Source organism: Sylvia atricapilla, chromosome 2 (assembly GCF_009819655.1).
Source record: "Sylvia atricapilla isolate bSylAtr1 chromosome 2, bSylAtr1.pri, whole genome shotgun sequence".
NCBI lineage: Eukaryota > Metazoa > Chordata > Aves > Passeriformes > Sylviidae > Sylvia > Sylvia atricapilla.
In genome coordinates, this window is record NC_089141.1 from 84809333 (window position 1) to 84827277 (window position 17945).

At 41.2% G+C, this 17945-nt stretch overlaps 1 protein-coding gene across 1 annotated transcript in view; it reads right to left on the reverse strand.

The window, feature by feature from the left end:
* AFF3 (ALF transcription elongation factor 3) overlaps positions 1-17945 on the reverse strand; it is a 314337-nt gene that overhangs the window by 165215 nt on the left and 131177 nt on the right. Inside the window, exon 4 of the mRNA XM_066313661.1 lies at positions 1987-2031. Coding sequence (XP_066169758.1) covers positions 1987-2031 — 45 coding nt within the window. The remainder of the gene's footprint in view (positions 1-1986; positions 2032-17945) is intronic.

A 17945-nucleotide genomic window follows, 5' to 3' on the forward strand; every position in this document is an offset into this window, starting at 1 on the left:
CCCTGACCTCACCATTGGTTTTCCATCATCCCTGGGAAAAAAGCAGCCCCTTAAGACTGGGAAGTAGCTATGGAGCTGATTGGAAAAGTTTTCAAGGCTCTTCCCAGACCAGATGGGAAGTATTGGAGAGATTAATTGATATAAAACTTAGCAGCATTTTGACATCACCAGCTAAGCTGAAGTGGGATTTAGTATGCTAGCATGGACTGGAGGCCTTAAAAGCAGAGACAAATAGCTGTATTTTATGTGATAGAGAAGGAGATGACAGTGGTGAGATGTGAAGACAAAGTCTCTGGGCAAGATGTCAAGCTAGGAAAATGATCTGCAGAGGAACATGAATGGAAGTGGGTTAATACTGCATTTGTCAAAAACTAGGAAAGGATGCAGCAGCAATCAAAGTGTGTAATGAGAATTTTGGACCAAAGACTTACACCCTTGAGAACAAAGAGCTTCAGTCAGAAATACTATAGAGCCTGGAAAATTTGTGTGCAGTCTTAGACACGAGGGAAGTTCAAACTAGAAAGTGATGTCCAGGTTTGCAGACATGGAAGATGGGCAGATTGGTGAGGTTACCTGTCATGAAGCATGACAAAGGCATTTCTTGAGGAACATTCCAAAGGGAAAAAAGAAGACAGCAGCAGCCGTGTTCATCATTTTGGAGATGCACCTTACTATCTTTAGTCATAGAGTGATAGTAATTTCTTCTCAGATGGGGTCTCTTACACACCCATCTTCCTCTGTGTGGAAGGAATTGTGCCTCTTCTACATTTTTGCTTAATCGCATGACCCAAACTACAGAAACTAAAGGAGGAATACCAGTTTCTGTGACTATTCATTTTAAAAGCCTTGCATGAAAAGGGGACTCTAAGCCTCACATCACACCATGAATTCATTGTATCTGCCACTAATTTGTAACAAACCAGAAGGGACTTAGGCTTGTTGAATATGCACCTAAGTCCTAACAAAGCCTACTTTGTAAATGTTAGCTAAGTAAAAACTCTGCCAGTGAAGTCATAAGCAATACATCATTATCACCCTTTGATAAACTCTTTGTCCAGTTTAAGAATTAAAAGCTGAATTTAACATATTGAGGGAGAATGGAGAAATGCCTTTAGAAACAACAGACTTAATGCACTGCTAACCTCCAAACCAAATATTTATAACCCTATAGTTTATGAATCATCAGAAATATTTGTGTGGTGGAATATCCAAGAGGTAGAAGCACACACAGTAACAGGGAGGTTTTATCATTCCATCTACCTTGCTTTGTGTTTCAATCACTATTACATCAGATTTTAAAGCATTGTGAATTACGGAATTATGATTTTTGAAAAAGAACCAAAATGACCACGAGTTAAAATATTATGGAAAAGTTTCATTGTTTATAAATTTTTCTGTCACAGAAAGTAATCAATACCCAAGTTGATTCAAGCCAAGATCTGTCTGGACATGTATAAATTTGCTCCATGAAAATAAACTAGAAATTACTAAGATAAAAGAAATAATAATGAAATATGGAAATAACTACAGATTTTGCACTTTGTCATTATATAATGGACATAATGAAAATAATGACATTACATAATTAAATCCAGGTGGAAAATGACCTTCCTAGACCTCCCCTCAAAATTAAGATTTTTGACAGTCATGATTAATGGAAACATGCACTTTGCATGGTTTGTAAACCTGAAACATCATTGTACATTTCAGTTTATAATTTATCCCATTATCTGCTTCTCCATGCATGAAGGTCAGCTGTACAGGCATAAAGTAGCAGTGAAATCCACAGGCTTTGAAAGGTTGTTCTCACAGATTTTTCAATTATTTTTCATGAGGAAATAATTTTGCCTACTTTTTCCTTAGAAAGATCACAATCTAAAGGAGGAAAATTTTAACAGCAGTAATTGCAATATTCTTGTTATTCTCTTGTTTTTTTCAGAGCAAACAAAATAAGACTAGGAAAAAAAGATTTTTCAGGATTCCTACCCGCAATATTTCTTCAATGCAGCTGTTATCTCCTGTTCCACTGTCCTGTAAACAAAATGAGAAGACAGTTTGTTTATGTCTTAAAAAGAAATAACAAATAGGTCTGAGGACACGGTTGTCACATGAAATATATTCTGACCTCTATTACAGTTTCAAAATGAGGCCAAGTCTTTCCAGCATCTGAAAAGTTGCACTGCTTAAAATTCCCAAATTATTCCCCATCAGCACCACAGGAAGATGCAATATTTACAGTGTTTACATATGATTGTACCATATTTCTATAAATTCAATAGGCTTTTTTCACACCACTTTTGGGTGCTGTTCCTGCAGTTTTGGCTCTACTGTGTGTGAGTAAGCAGAAGAAAAGAAGTTATTGCGTGTACATGGATCCAATGTGCACTTATTTATATGAAATAAATAACATCTCTCCACACCCTTTGTGCAGCAAAGCTCAGAGTGACGCTGTCTGTGCAAAGCCTGAGGATGTACAGGGTAGAGGCCCCTGTGATGCCAAGGGGAGAGCTGCAGAGATTGCAATGCTGGCAGCAATACTGAGCACGGGCACAGCAGCCCTGAGAAGCTGTGATTTCCCAAAATGCCGACTCTATGCCCACCCATACACCGTGGGACTGAGGGTGCAGAAGAGTTTGACTCTCCCCAAGCAGTATTACTCACTCCAGAGCTACTCTGCAGAGGGGAAATGAGACATTTGGCAGGGCAGCTATCCCCCTGCAGGAACCATCCAGATGGTGCCAACCTACGTGTTCAGCCTGGGTGTTCATTGGGACTCAAACTTCTGCCAGCAAGGACAAGGCAGCGTGGCACATATAACCTCCCTCCCTCCTGCCTGCCCTCTGCCCACAGTTTGCTCATACTGGGAAGAGAAGGCACACTTGGATGGAGGTACTGACGCCAAGGTGGTGCCCATCTCCTACAACTCTCCACAAGATACAGGTGGCTGCTGCATCCAGCAAGCTGTCTGGAAATTTCCTTCACCACACTATACTCCCTGTTAATCCTCAAAAAAAGGCTTTCTTCTTTTTGCAGAACAGAACTAACTTGGGAAGCAGGGGACTGGGGCTTGAGGTCTTCCCATGTGGCAAAGGGGGTAAAGAAAAAACTCCATCTGATAATAACTGTACCCAAAGAACTAGCAGAGAGGTGAGCTGGTCTTCTCTTATTTTCAGAAAACCCTTGGATACTCTGAATTTTCAGGTGAGCACCTGGAGATATATCAAAGCAATTTGTTTTTCCAAACTGCCGAGCTCTTCTCATCTGAAAATCAAACTTCTTTACCACATCTGTATTTGTGGACCCAAAAAATCACAAGGCATTTTCAAAAATGGATACCTCTGCCTACTAAAGCCAAATTATTGCACTGACCAGTTTGTGCGAGTCCTGGACACTTTTACCACCACTCCCCAGTCTGAGCTGAGGGACGGAGGAGGTCTGGATCTTCAGCTGCCTAAAGCCCACCAGCTGTAACCAAGGTCAGGAGAACAGCCATGTGTATGCAAAAGAACAATTTATGCTTTCTAATTTTTTGTGCCTGTTGTTTCATGCCAGTTCATAGAAAGTTGTAAGTGCTTTATTGTCTGCGCTGCTACTAAATCTTCGCTGAATATGGTCCTTGATTGTTAAACAAATGAATCACATTAACTCTTCTTGGTGAAACACAGTCCATCAGTTTTACAGTTCACTACAAATTACACCGCTGAATTCGAAGGCAAAGGTATTAAACATGTGGTGAAGTCAGACTTTGGAGAATTTCTCATATGTGATATATGGATGCTGAAGAGAAGCTGCTGCCCTGAGCAGATAGTCGTGTTCTGACCTCAGCCCTGCCCCTGAGGAGCTGCACAGCACCATGTGTGATATTCCTGTCACAGGAGCAGGAGGACAAGTGTTCATGTTGACAGTGAACCTAGCAAGATGGAGAGAAACAACAATCTCTGCATATTTAATAATATAAAAACTAATGTTAGATAATTGCTATTTCTCTCTTCTTTATGGGTTTCCATCTATTTTTTCCCTTTCATTTCCCAAGCTCCAGTTTGTTCACTTGTTATCCCACTAACAGTGGAGAGTAAAGCCCTCATTGTGAGTGCCTTGTTTATAGAGCAACAAATTCACTGTCATCCTTAAGTTCTCTGTTCTAGTCTATTGCTGTTTTACGGAAGAAGGGACAAGATGACCATATGATCTTATGCTGTATAGAATACATGGAATGTATGATAAAATCATGGTTTCTCTTTCTCCGTGAGGATAAAAATACTGAATGTGAATTTGGCAACAGGGTTTTTCAGATTAGGATTATGAACAAATGTCTGTTCCAAAATTAAATATCTCTCCTAGAAGTGTAGTGAAATAAGTCTGCAAATACTCATCAGCAAGAAATTTTGCTTTCTATTACCCCAGAACAAAAACTTTAGCTTTTCTTTCTAGCCCATCATCTCTCTGAACAGGAAGTAAAGACTTTTCACATCCCTCTCTCAATATCACCATGCAGCCTTTCAAAGGGTGAAAAATAAGCTGGAAACGCAAAACCAAAGACAAGGTATGTAAAACTGATATAATATTTAGGGGAAAACCCCTCAAATTCTACACTTTCCTCTTTGTTTTTAATTTTCTGAGTGCCAAATACTAATTTTTAAATTTATTTTTGCTTTGAATACTTACAAATATTTACAATATTGTTGATATCAAACTTTCTTGAACATCCACTACATCTCCACTGACGTTACAGAGGAACATGCGCTGCCACGGAATCTGACAAACGGAATTTAACTTCGTGGCCGTAGTTCAACTTGAAAGAAAATATACTTAAGTCTGGCAAGTGTTTCTTGGAATCTGAATTAGAAGAAGGGATCGCATTAGCTGCAGGGAAGGAAGAGCACGGGGCCCTTTACGCTGTTTGCCTCGGCGGATTCCCCAGGGCAGCGCGGCCGCCGGTGCGGGCTGTGACACGGCCCTGCGCAGCGCCCTGCGGCCGCACCACATTCGTGCAGTAAACCTTTTCATTACTTTTTTTTTTTTTTCTTTTTTAATTGAAATTAAAACCAAATAAAGATTCTGCGGCTGCTGTTGCGAACTCAGCGGAGGAGCTGCTCCCCTGTGTTTGTTCTGACACGGATGAACCCGTCTCATTTTCCTCCCTTTCTGTTTCGCGGCCTGTCATCACCACCTTCCCTCACTGAGCCTGCAGCGGGCCGTCAGCGAAACGCCGGGGGAAAGCGGGCTCGGGCTCCTCCCGCTCGGCCGCCGTGCCCATTACCGCGGCCCCGGGCCAGCAGAGGCTGCAGCCGGCCAGACGCGGGCACAAGGCGGTGTGGCAGGAGGAGGCGAGGGGCTGCGGTGTGGCAGGAGGAGGCGAGGGGCTGCGGTCTGGCAGGAGGAGGCGAGGGGCTGCGGTGTGGCAGGAGGAGGCGAGCGGCTGCCGCCCAGGATAACGCCGCGGCTGCTGAGGAAACGGCCGGCAGCGTCGCGCTGCTGATAACACACAGCAGCTAATTACCATGCAAAGCACAGAGAACTGTAAGAAACAAGGCTGACTAAAGGCTACACAGAATTCTTGGGAAACGGCATGTCATTTCAAAAAAAAAGCTGCCTCTTGTACAAATTTTATTTCAGAGCGTTACTTGATTTTTTCTTCCCTTACCAAGAGCAGTCACATGGAGATATATAAAGAAACCTCTCTGAAAGGATTTGCGTATCTTGTGATGCTTCTCCCTCGTTTGAAATCTTTATGTCGTTTATGTCGGGGAAAGAAAGAAAAACCTTCTGCAAGTATCTTTTTCCATTTTAGCCCAAGAGACTTTTATGATGCGAGCTTTTGGTGCTGTCATTATTTGCACTGCGCTAGGTGTTTTTACCAAGTGTCCAGAAGTCACTAGATTTTTGTCTCTAGAATCCATTAGGCTCGAGTATGATCTCCAGAAGCCCGAGGCACACACTCATCCTCTTCCCTCAGCGAGAGCCAGGCTGGTTGTGTCACCTCCAGCCAGCGGCATGACAGCAGCCACCCCGCATCTGCCCCACTCTGCACGGGCACAGCAAAGCACTGCTCCCCGTGGGGCTGGAGGACTGCCCCTGGGCACTGAAGGGAAGTTCGAGGCACTGAATGTTGGCAGGCCGTAACCTAAGTTCACGATGAAATAAAATAGGAAAAAAGGAGGGAAAAAACACCCACATTGATGGAGTTTAATCTGAAAACATACTAGAAATGCTTCTTTGCCAGGGAACACACACACACATATGCACACGCATATACACTACATTTTCTATGCTATCCATTTGCTAGTAAGGAGTATCCAGTATGAAAGAGTAAACTCCTTGTCTTTTTACTGATCCATAAATGTGGCTTCTGCCTGTTGGATTCAGGAGAATCATTACTCTCAAAGTTTCTCTTCAATCATTCCTTTAAAGAGATCTTAACCCATTCAAGTTGGGGAATTTAATAGAGTTTCGTGTCTGAGATCAGAGAGATGATTTCTGGGGGTTCTGTAGAAATACAGCCAGGCTGTGGAAAAGAATTTTGGGGAGGTGTCATTTACAGATGCCTAGGAAGAGTCTTTAGACATTCAGGGCTTAACTTGTTACTGACTTCCTTACGTGTGCTACATCCTCCAAAATGCTTTATGGAGTGGTTGTGCTGAACCCACACAGCTCTTGGAGAGAAAAGGCAGGACTTTCAACCTCAAGAAAGGTGGGCTGGTAAAACGATTAGACCTCAACCTAATTAAAACCTCACCTTTTTGCATCTCAGGAAATACCCAATTTTGTAATGTCTTCTTTCTGAATGAGCACCTAGGGGCAGGCTACCTACTTGTTGATTTTACCCCTTTGGCTATGAATGCAATTGAGTCACATCATTATTGTAAAATTAAATTTTACAAACCACTCTTCAATTCAGTTGAGAAATCAAAATTTGATCAGGTCTAAATACTTCAGTGACAAATTTCAAGAAATATAATATGTAATCATAGAATAAGACACAGCCTTAATCAAGAAGGCATTAAACTCAAATATCAAATGTTTCTCTCCAAATCTGGAATTTTTTTTATTTTAAGGAAACATTTTCTTCAAACAGGAATGAAAATGGGTTTGGTCAAAATCCACATGGATGCAGACATTTTCAGTTCTCATAATCTGGAACATCCCATCGAAAAAGGACTGAGTAGGAAAAAACAGAACAGAATTAAAAATAGTATTTATATTTTTTTTCTGCCTCACTAGCAATGATGGCATTTTGATCTTGATGGGTGATGAGACCTACCAGCAATGTTTCCACCTACCTCTAGAGGGACAGACTTCAGGGAGCCATGGCAGACTGCAGTCACCCTCATTTCACTGGATGGCATTAATAATGCTTGTGCCTTCTGTAAAAAAGACTCCTAATCTCTCCCTGAGGATGCAGGCGAGCAGGGCTGAGCTATGTAAGGTTACACCAAGGAAAGAGATAAAAATGGAATGGCTCAGGAAGCTTGATTTTCTCTTCCTGATATTTGAAAGCTTTACTTTCCACTCATGCCATGCCTTACTACTAACTGGAGTGCCACTGGCCACAGTCTGTTGATACAGTAGTTTTCTCCCGTGCTTTGTCCTCCTGTGAGTAGGAGCTGTTTCACTTTTACTATGAGGAATTGCTGACACTTCTTTAGACACAGAGAAGTGCAGGAGGAGATGGGAATGAGGAGCTAAATTCTCCTCAAGGTCTGTGTTAGAAAGTGTTGCACTAATTAAAGTCATTAAATCCATCTATTTCACAGTCACTGTTAATAAACTGTTACCTTTAATAAACCCATCTCTTTTGAAATGGAGCCATCATATTTTTTATGAGGATTATTTTTCCTACCAAGGGATCTTGCAACACTGTTCTTGGTTCAAAAGGAAAGAGAAGTAGCTTTAAAAAAAAATATTTCGAGAAAGAAAAAGAGCAAGTGATGAAATTCATCCAGCTTTGCTTTAATGAAAGTATCTGTACTAATTTGGGGCCTCACAGCAACTGGAATATCATGACACCCTGGTCTTGTACCAGGACCAGGAATATGTTCTGGCTAATCAAAGGAGATGAATCAAAAATATCTGTAGATAGAGAGAAATGCCAAATGATTGAACAGACTTGCTGTGAACACTAGGAAAGAGAAGCAAGATCCCATTTTGCTCTTGATGAAGAGCAGTGTGCTCAGCAGCTCCCCCACCCCTGAAGCAGAACAGCAGCTTTTGGAGAGCAAGACCCTCCAGAAGAACGACTAGAGAAGAGTCCATAGAGCCATAACCCAGAGTATCACAAGCCTTAGGCTGTGCTGGTCTTATATGCAGATGTGAGTTTAGGTGAAGATGGATGTACTGTGGATGTGTAAGTAAAGCCATTCACCATATTCTAATGTTTTTAAAAGAGCAAGGAAACGATGTTTGAGCGTAACTCCTCCAATACCCTGCCCATGGCCTGTCCCAGAGCTTGAGTCATCTCCTGTCTATGCAGTGCCTAGCCTGAAGTAAATGTTGAAAAGCCAGGGCCAGAAAGTGAAATGACGCTGAAGGGCTGCCATCTGGATGGCTGCTGGGAGCTGCAGCAGAGCCCAAACTCCAACAGCCCCACTGCGGGGGGATTTGGAGGGGCTGGTCTGGCCACGTGTTGAGAGGTCATCAAACTGATGAGATGGTCTGAGTCCAAGTCTCAGTGTCCACACCAGAAAAAAATCAAGACAGTTAAAGGCAAAGAACCCTTCTCAACCCTCTTCACTCCCTCCACCCCTAAGGGTCATCGAACAATCAATGACTGGAGCTGCACCGGTAACATTTCATCTAGTAAAAGATGCTTGGGAGCCTCAAATGAAACCTACTGACAGATGAGTGGAGCAATTTTACAGGCTTTTACATTATATTAGTAAAAATAAAATTCCAAACATGCCAGAATTACATCGTGACCCAGAACAATAAAGTAGAGCTGTAATGGAGACAAACTGCATTGTTCTATTAATAAAATATAAAGGTTTTATTGTTATTGGGAAAGATTGATTGCATCAAATCAATATCATGTCACAGTATATTAATGTTTTTCTTCCCTAATGAAAAAACAGGGCCTGATGTGATTACACCCTCTTACTACCCATTCAAAAAATACAATGGGCTGGTGATAATGAAGATTGCACCTTGCAATTTTACTTCTTGCTAGATGCTTGATCCTAAACAGGTGCTGAGTAAGTCACCTGTGCTTTCAGAAAAGCCAGCAGGAGAAGAAGGTAACTAACATATACAAAAATGCTGTCAAAACCCCCCTGAATGGACTACACAGTCCCTGCTTCCCACCGAAAAACTGGAAAAAGCCACTGGGGACCTCTGGAAAAGTCTTCAGCATGCTACATTTTCTGCAGCCCCAAATGCATGCCCAAAACATATCAAGTGACTGCTGCTTGACACAGTGGTGTATTTGTCAGAAAGTTTCCATTATGGACACCAGAGTCTTTTGGTTTTGCAGCACAAAAGGCTTTTTAGTCGAGTCATGAGTTTCCTCCCTCAGCCCATGCAGTCCTTCAAGAGCCCACCCAAGAACCCTGCCCTGAGACCAACAGAGATCAGCTCCTCTCCCCATTAGATGCCTGTCCTCCTTGCTGCACAGATGGCCAATTAGTGTCAACTGGAAAGTGATGTTTTTAGTGATGTGTGCATTTGTTGGCTGGGACCTGGACTGAGCCTGATTGATTGCATTTAATATATTGTCTGTGTTTGTTTGGGGAGAATATATAACATCTGTATAAAAGCAACAGTTGGAAAAACAGGTATTATGAAACTGTTGATATTTTTGTGAATTTTAACATGAATTTAGCATCAGCTAGTATAACACTGAATAAATTAAATGGATTACTTTGCCAAGAGATCCTTTAAAAGTGTTAATTAACGATAAATCAATAAAAACTATTCAACATGAAAATCAATTACATCCCTGTTTACATTATTTAACTCCAAACATTTCTGTTTTGTGTGCTTGTAATTAGCAAGCTATAAAAGATGCCATAAATAGGCGCATAATGAGAGGAACTGTTTATAAATGATAATTGGTATTCATTCCCACTGAGCTAAAGGTTATGTGATTACAAACTGTTGTGCAGAAAGGGTTAAACCTCTCACAGATAGCAGGTTTCACAGTACACAGCTCTGGAGGAATCTTCCCCACAAAAGGCCCCCAGTGGAAGAATGCCTCTGTACATGACTGCTGATGGAAAGAGTAACATCTACCAGGTGTCCCTTAAAGCCTATTTACATCCTTTTAGGAAACATTGCATGGGGGGAAAAGAATCTACCCTTTGGGCAGTGGTGGAGGCAATAAGAAATGGAACCTCGCATGAGAAATTCAGTATTAATGTAATTTGTCATCTAAACACCATCTCTACAAAATCTAAAGGAAAGATATTAACACTGAAATGCTACCAAAAATCTGGATGACCATCCTGTTAACAAAGCTGAGGAAGGACAAAGGACACAAGGCTGTTTTCTGTCATGATGGGTAACTAGGATGTCACTCTACCAAATACCTCCTCCAAAGATTAAGACCCTAGGCTTTCACACAGGGCTGAAAGAGGATTACAAGATCTTCAAGCAGCAGCCAGAAGCCCAAAACACTGGGCAGCAGCCTGTAACTCCAGAATGAAACACTGGATTACTTCCCATAACACACAGAGATGAAAAAACTTTCCTGGGGAGAAACAACCTCTCATAAATCCCTAATGCTGAAAGCACCCTTCTCAGTTTTAGAGACGGAGACTGATCCAAACTCAACAGGTAAAAAACCTCCATGATGTGGAGACCACAGGCTTTGTGCTAATGTCTTTTGCTAGTCTAAGGATGTCATCAACATCTGTCAGTTTTGGCTTTGACAGTGTCTCCTCCCCAGGAAAATGAATCTCAGCCTTTCACTATAACTGCTATTGTGAGGGCAACAAGCATCAAGAACCCTTGACTGAGCAAGTCTGATCAGTGAGCATCTGGTGATAAAAGCCAACAAGCTTTTTTTTTTTTTTTTTTTTTTTTTTTTTTAAAAAAAAAAAAAGTTTGCAAATCCAGAGCCATTTTTCTAGCTTGCCTGGCCATAGGTGATGCATATTTCCCTTCTTGTCTGGACTGTGATTTAGAACACTTGTATCACACTGCTTTCCCTGACTTGCACAGAATACAACTGCTTCACAGAATATATGGATCAGAATTAAGCTGGGAAAAAAGAGTCTATTATGTGTAAGGAAGAGAGCCTTACATGGTTTTGACAATGATAACTCAGTCTCACTGCTAAGAACACAAAAAACGTATTCTGGTCATGGCAATTATGACCTGGACACCTATTTACCCAAGAAGGTTATAATTTGTTATTGAAAACCCAAAGCATTATCACTGAAAAAAACCCCAATTGTATGCATCTGCATCTTTAAAGCAATCCACTGATGCCTCTAGTCAGCTCAGGTGGATTCTCTTAAAATCCACACGGAAGCTGATAAATAGCACAATTCTTCAAGCTGCAGTGAAAACCTTGGCAGAGTTTTATTGTGCTTTCAGCATTCCTGAAAGTCAAGAGAAGAATCCAGCCATACTGTCGTCCCTGACAGACTGATGGGAACACATTCACTGCAAAACTCCTGAAACCAGTACTTTCTAAATGTATTGCAGTTAATAGGACGCATAAAATTTCAACTAAAATGTCAGGGCTGGATGTCTTACTCCTCACACATGTAATTCCTTCCAGTTAGGAATGTCCATGGCACCATGTATACATCATGGTATAAATATATATACCATGGTGTGCATGCATGTATGTATGTACATGCTACACAAAAAAAACCTCTGCAAAAGTTTCATGGAAATGCCCAAACTAACAAAAAAACTGTCAAATCTTATCAACAGTAGCCTTAATATGGGAACCAATAAATTCAGCACATCTATAATGTTGCAGAATAGAGAAATACCCTTCCTTATTTTTCCTGCCCTCTCTTTTTCCAAATCCCAGTGAAAAAGGTTTTTTACCACTGATTCACTGCAGACCTGTATCAGTCCTCTTTGTTGGGAGGAACATCCCAGGCACCATCCCATGCTCCCCTACCTCCAGAGTGAAGATATCTCTGCACCTGTAAAACCATCCATCCCAAGGAGTGGCAGCTTACCAGTGCTTGTCCCTAACTTTATTGTGAGCTCCATGACAGCATCCTACTTTTTGGGCCATCACAAAGACCAGGAGCAGGAGAATAAATGATGTCCCAGGTTTGGGGAAGGGTTGCAGGTAGTTCCCAAGTAGTTGCATGGTACTTGTTAACATTTTTTGATGGAAGCCACACTGGTCCTTCCATTTTGGAGGACAAAAGGTTTGCTTTAAATGATCCTAGTTCTTTTTCTTTTGGCTTTCCCTTTTCATATTCTCTCAAGGTATCTGCTTTTAAAGGGGCTGTTGCATCTGAATGTCACAATGCTTTCTGATTTTCTTTTTTTCTGTCACTGTTAAAAGTAACAGTGAAATACAGAAAGAAAGTAGAAAGAAAAACCAGCCTCAGCTTTTCCAGATTTTCTGTCTGGAAAAGTATGTTTGTCCTTCCAGTAAGCACACATTTTCCCACCTGCTGGCATTGAGCTCTCCCACACACCTAATGGACCACCAAGTCTTCATGTGGTTTGTGAGTTTTCACAGAAAGGTTATGTTGCCCTTAGGTTTGGGTTGATTTCTAAAACTTTCACTGAAAAGCTTCAAAAAGCCTTTTGGATTTTTTTTTTAAACAACCCTCCACTTAAAAACAGGTTATTTGGTCTCTGGAGAAAGAAATGTTCAGTGTAGCCCCATTTAATTTTAAATGGAAGCTAAATGGAGAGAAAATCCCTGATATTGCTTACAGACATTTCCATCTAGGTCAAGTACAACAAATCTGCATTTTTGAGCAGATGAGCCAGCTCTCTATCCCTGTTGAAAATGGCAGGTCTTGTGGCACCCTGAATTATAACAACACATAGAGAAAACAAGAGTGCAGTTGAGCTGAGAAGCCACTTGCTTCCCTTTTGTTATGTGATCTTGATGAATTTATTTCTGTGGCTTTTATTCATGTTTCAGGGCATTGAATCCTTTAAACTTGTTAGTATTTTCCCTTTTTTATTGTTCTCTGCTGCCTTTTGCTGTTTTATTTTATTATTTTGTTCCCCGGTGTAACTGAAGGTAATGCAGTCCTGGGCCTATTACCCTCAGTCACTTTGATCTGGCAGTGGATATCAACAAAGAAGTTATTTGTTCTCAACACATTAAACCCTTCTGTGTAGCTTTTTACAAATTCTGTTATGCAACTTTGATAGGGCCTGGAACGAGTTGTCAGGTACCGAAAGGCAGGGGAGCACAAAGACCTCTCCAAAAGCCAAGCTATGAATGGTGTCATCTTGCTGTTTCCCTTTCAAAGGTGGCTCATAGGGGCTTGCTGAATAGGAGTCGTTTGACAGCAGACATCTGAATTTGTATCACAGTCTCTAAGACACCTTTATAAGAACTTTGAATATCTTAGTCAAGTCCTGAGGATCAAAGCTTCCTATGTAATAAACCTATCATAGGTTACTCAGGGAGATTTTCAGCACTGGTAACAATGGCAGCTGATTTGCCTCACATAAAAAACTACCAATAGAATGTGAGGGTTGTGATCAATACTTTAACTAGCAAGATAAAAATCTATCTGAAACTCGGGAATTATATTATGGTCTCATCATTTACTTTATAAACCATCTCCTATAATTTGAAGACGCACATGCATTAAGCGTTGCTTGAAATACATTGAATTTTGATTTTTCAAATCAGAATACAAAATTAGTAAGAAGAATTGGCAGCATAAATGAATATAATGAATAAAAACACAAAAAGCTCTTGGCTGGCTTTTGAATATAGCATTAGAAACAGAGAAACACACATTGTTTTACAGTGAACTACATTAAATATATTTGTTATGGGTTTGAAATACTACAAATTATTTGTTATGGATGAGAGAGGATGCTCTGCATTTATGATCTATGATACCAGATTGTCATCAATTGTCATGCTTTGTTTATAGGACTGAATAATTTGTAATCATCAGATTACTATGTTTAGTCTGCACTTTAGAGAGTGCGTATTCAACAGATCAGATCCTTGTATCTTTTATTTATTTGTTTATGAAGGGAATGATGAGCGGCTCATTCTCCTGAGAATTAACTGTTTGCTGAAGGGTTTGGAGTTTCAGGTCCTGTTTCTCCTTGGAGAAGAGGAAAAGGCAAAACTAACCTTGGGCCCTGATTTTTATTTGTGTGCCCATATTGCCACATAAGGACATCCTGCAATAACACCAGAGAAAAAGGAAGATGCAAAAGGCTACATATATTCTAAAGGCTTCCTTAAGCTTTCTGCCTTGCTCAGTCATGCTTCCAGTAGCATTTCCAGAATGTTTCATGTGCAGATGTCACTCCAAGTCTCTTGTAGTCCAGTTAAATATAAGGGCAGGTAGAAAATGGGGAAGCCACTCCAAAACATAGATTGTCTGCCACCATTTTCAGCAACGGGTATTTTGTGAAGAACAGGATACAATGTCCTTGGCAAACCCTCTCTTTTTCATGATTCTTTTTCTGCTGGAGAAATACAACTATGAAACAAGATACTCTAACAAGGGTTGCAGGCAAAGGCTTTGAACTGTTTCTGTGCAGGGGAAGTCACAGACCTGGCAGCCAAGAACTGGCTGGTGACTGTTGCCTCTGCCTTGGGGGGTTACTGGGAAAATCCCCACTAAAGAGCAGCTCCAGCCTAATATAAATTTTATAAACATTTATGCTAGAAACACAATGGGGTTTTAAATACCTGCAGTTGGGAAAACAGTCAACAGTTACGGGCTGCATACCTGTATCACTTTATCCATGGGGCTGTACAGACACAGCAGCCCATCTGCACCAATCACCCACATGGGTCTTGGCCTCTGTAGGGTGAGAGTTACTCCTCACTCACTGCCCCAGCTGCCTTGACAGCACCTATATATAAATTCAAGATACAAGAGGACTGCTCACTCCTAGAAAATAATTGCAAAATCAAACCACTGCCTTTGAAAAGGTGTGATATCAGTTCATTTGCTACTCAGAATAACACCTCTGAGCTAAAGAAAAAAAACAGGAAAAATGAGACAGAAGGCAAGCTTACATTTCCATTCTTATCTCTCTGTACCGATACTCTCTCAGAGGTTCCTGCTTGCACAGCAGCTGCTGAATTGCTACAGTTTACTGTCTAGCATATTAAAATAAACTAGCTAGTTTGATTTTGGGAATTTGCATAAATAGTTGATGGGTCTCTACAGCAGAGAGAGAAGCTCTTCATCTGTGCCCACCTGTGCATCAGACCCATACAAGGACTAACCATGGCAGAGACGGCCGTGTGAACCTACCCAAAGTCAACCATTGTGTTTCTTTAGGGTTCGGAGCTCAACCAAAGCTACCAACACAAAAGATGCGACTTTTGATAGTGCTGTATCCTGCTATTTGATCAGAAGAAAAAGATTGAAGCACAGAATCACAGCCAGCCCTCTGATCATCATGGTCCTCCTCTGGACTTGCTCCAACAGGCCTGTGTGCTTCCTGTGCTGGGGCCCCCCGAGCTGGGTGCAGGCTTCCAGGTGGGGTCTCAGCAGGGTGGAGCAGAGGGACAGAATCCCCTCCCTTGCCCTGCTGCCCACGCTGCTTTGGATGCAGCCCAGGATACAATCAGCTTTCTGGGCTGCAAGCACACATTGCCAGGTCACATTGAACTTCCTGCCAACCACCAACCCCAAGCCCTTCTCCTCAGGGCTGCTGTCAATCCCTTCATCCCTCCACCTGTAGCTGTGCTTGGGATTGCCCTGAGCCAGGTTTGCACAGGCCCACCTCTCAAGCCTGTCAAGGTCCTTTTGGATGGTATCCCTTCGCTCCAGCACATTGCTGCCAGCAAATAGCTTGGTGTTTGTTTTCAGCAAACTTGCTGAGGGTACACTCAATCCCACTGCCCATGTTACCAACAAAAATGTTAAACAGATGTCTCAGCTGAGAATAGTCTGCAGTAATCTGCATTTTGCACGCATGCACATTACCACGAAGTCTTGTGTAACACTTCACAATCTAGATATGTATTGGTATATATAACTTTAAAAACAAGACTACAGCTACCGTTCTATATGGGCAACATTATATATTTTTAGGAAGGATAACGAAGAGTATATTGTGCAGCATAAAGTGTTGGAAGCATTTTAAGTAGGCAGAATACAAATCCCCCTGAAAGTTACAGTACTAAGAGAAACAAGGGAAGTCCTAAACAAACTAACACACACACACATGCAAACACAAATGCACGCACACTCTTAAAAACGGATTTTCTGAAAACAAACACAAGGCCTGTCCACAAGATCTCAGCTTTTCAAAAGCAAGTTTGCAGACATCAAGCTTTCTCAGGCTCAGTCCTTCACATGACGGGAGTCAGGGCACAGTGAATCCTGGAGCAGTATTCCCAGGGCTTTCACTCACAGCAGCTGGGCCCAGCCAAGGGCAGGAGCTTTGCACAAACTCCATAAGAGCTCTCCAAACAGCAGTCTGCCACTGATGCCTAGAAATACCTCTGCCACATTAGAAGACAAAAAGTAGCCAAATGTTTCTGTCTGCTCACCCATTACCTGCACACAGTCATGTAGGGCTACATATGGTGTTACAGAATGTTCTCATAATTTATTTGCCCACAGAATATGAAACAGCTAAAATCTATGGAATATATCAGTGGCTGATGAACAATTTCTTCAGAAATAAAAATAATAGCTGAATTTGGGATCTCATGTTCCGGATGATTAGCACCATCTCAAAAATCCATACGAAATCCTTATGAATTAGATGTAAGAAAATACTTTTTCTTGTACGCTGATACCTGCTTTAGCGTCAGCTGGATTTCTTGAAAGGCAGAGAGGATGGCTTTGGAAAGGGGAAAGAAAACGACACCTAAAATTCCCATGTCCTATCATAGTGACCAAACAAATGTATGTCATCTGTATGTCATCTTGTTTTACATGCTCTCATAAAAAGTTAACTGAGTAACAAGTGCACTCTCCCAGCAAAGCAAACAAAATCTTTGACTTGTTTCACTCTTAAGGTCAGATATCATTGCTGCTGAGCAGATCTACTACAGGGAGAGTGGAAGAGGGAATGCAGGTGAAAAGAGAGTTTGTGCTCAACAGGGGTCTGAAATCTAATACTTGATACAAAAGCAGTGCATCTTCTGAGACAAACCATAAAAATACAATTATTATAATAGTGTCTAATTTACCAAAATATTTTAACGTTTTCCAGAGATAGTCTCTTTTCTGGTATTTGCCTACCTTTGACTCCAGAGTATAGGCATGTATAAGCATGGAAGAAGACAAGACAGCAAGTAATTATTTACTGATTAAGGAGTGGATGGGCTTGAAGTTTCAAACATCAGCATTCCTACTTCACCCTCATCCTTCCAGAGGAGGAAGAAGAGAACATGAAATAGAGTGTTCTCAACTCATAGAGATTCCTAATTCAGGGCATTAAAGCCATAAATTTCTTCTCCTTGCTCTTTTGACTCACTGCCGTATCCTGGTAAGCCCAGGTCAGCCATGCTCACATCACATTTACTCTGCTGAGGTAGTAAAGGTTACACAACTCATTTTTTTTTCCATTTCTAATAGAAATGAATCCAAACTCAGCTAACTTGTATACAGCTCCAGGCAATATAAACATGGCTGGTTAGAATCATTTATATAGTATAAGCCTTTGTACTCCATACTTCATGGAAGTTAATAAGTAGGTGTCAAACTCTGAATTAAAATTCCCAGAAGAGGACACAGCACAAAGGACAATAAAAATGATTTTTAAATAATCATAGGGATAAATAGCATCCACTTCTGACAAATGTAAGTGCTGGCATAAAATGTTATTAGGCTACAGAGATTTTCTTT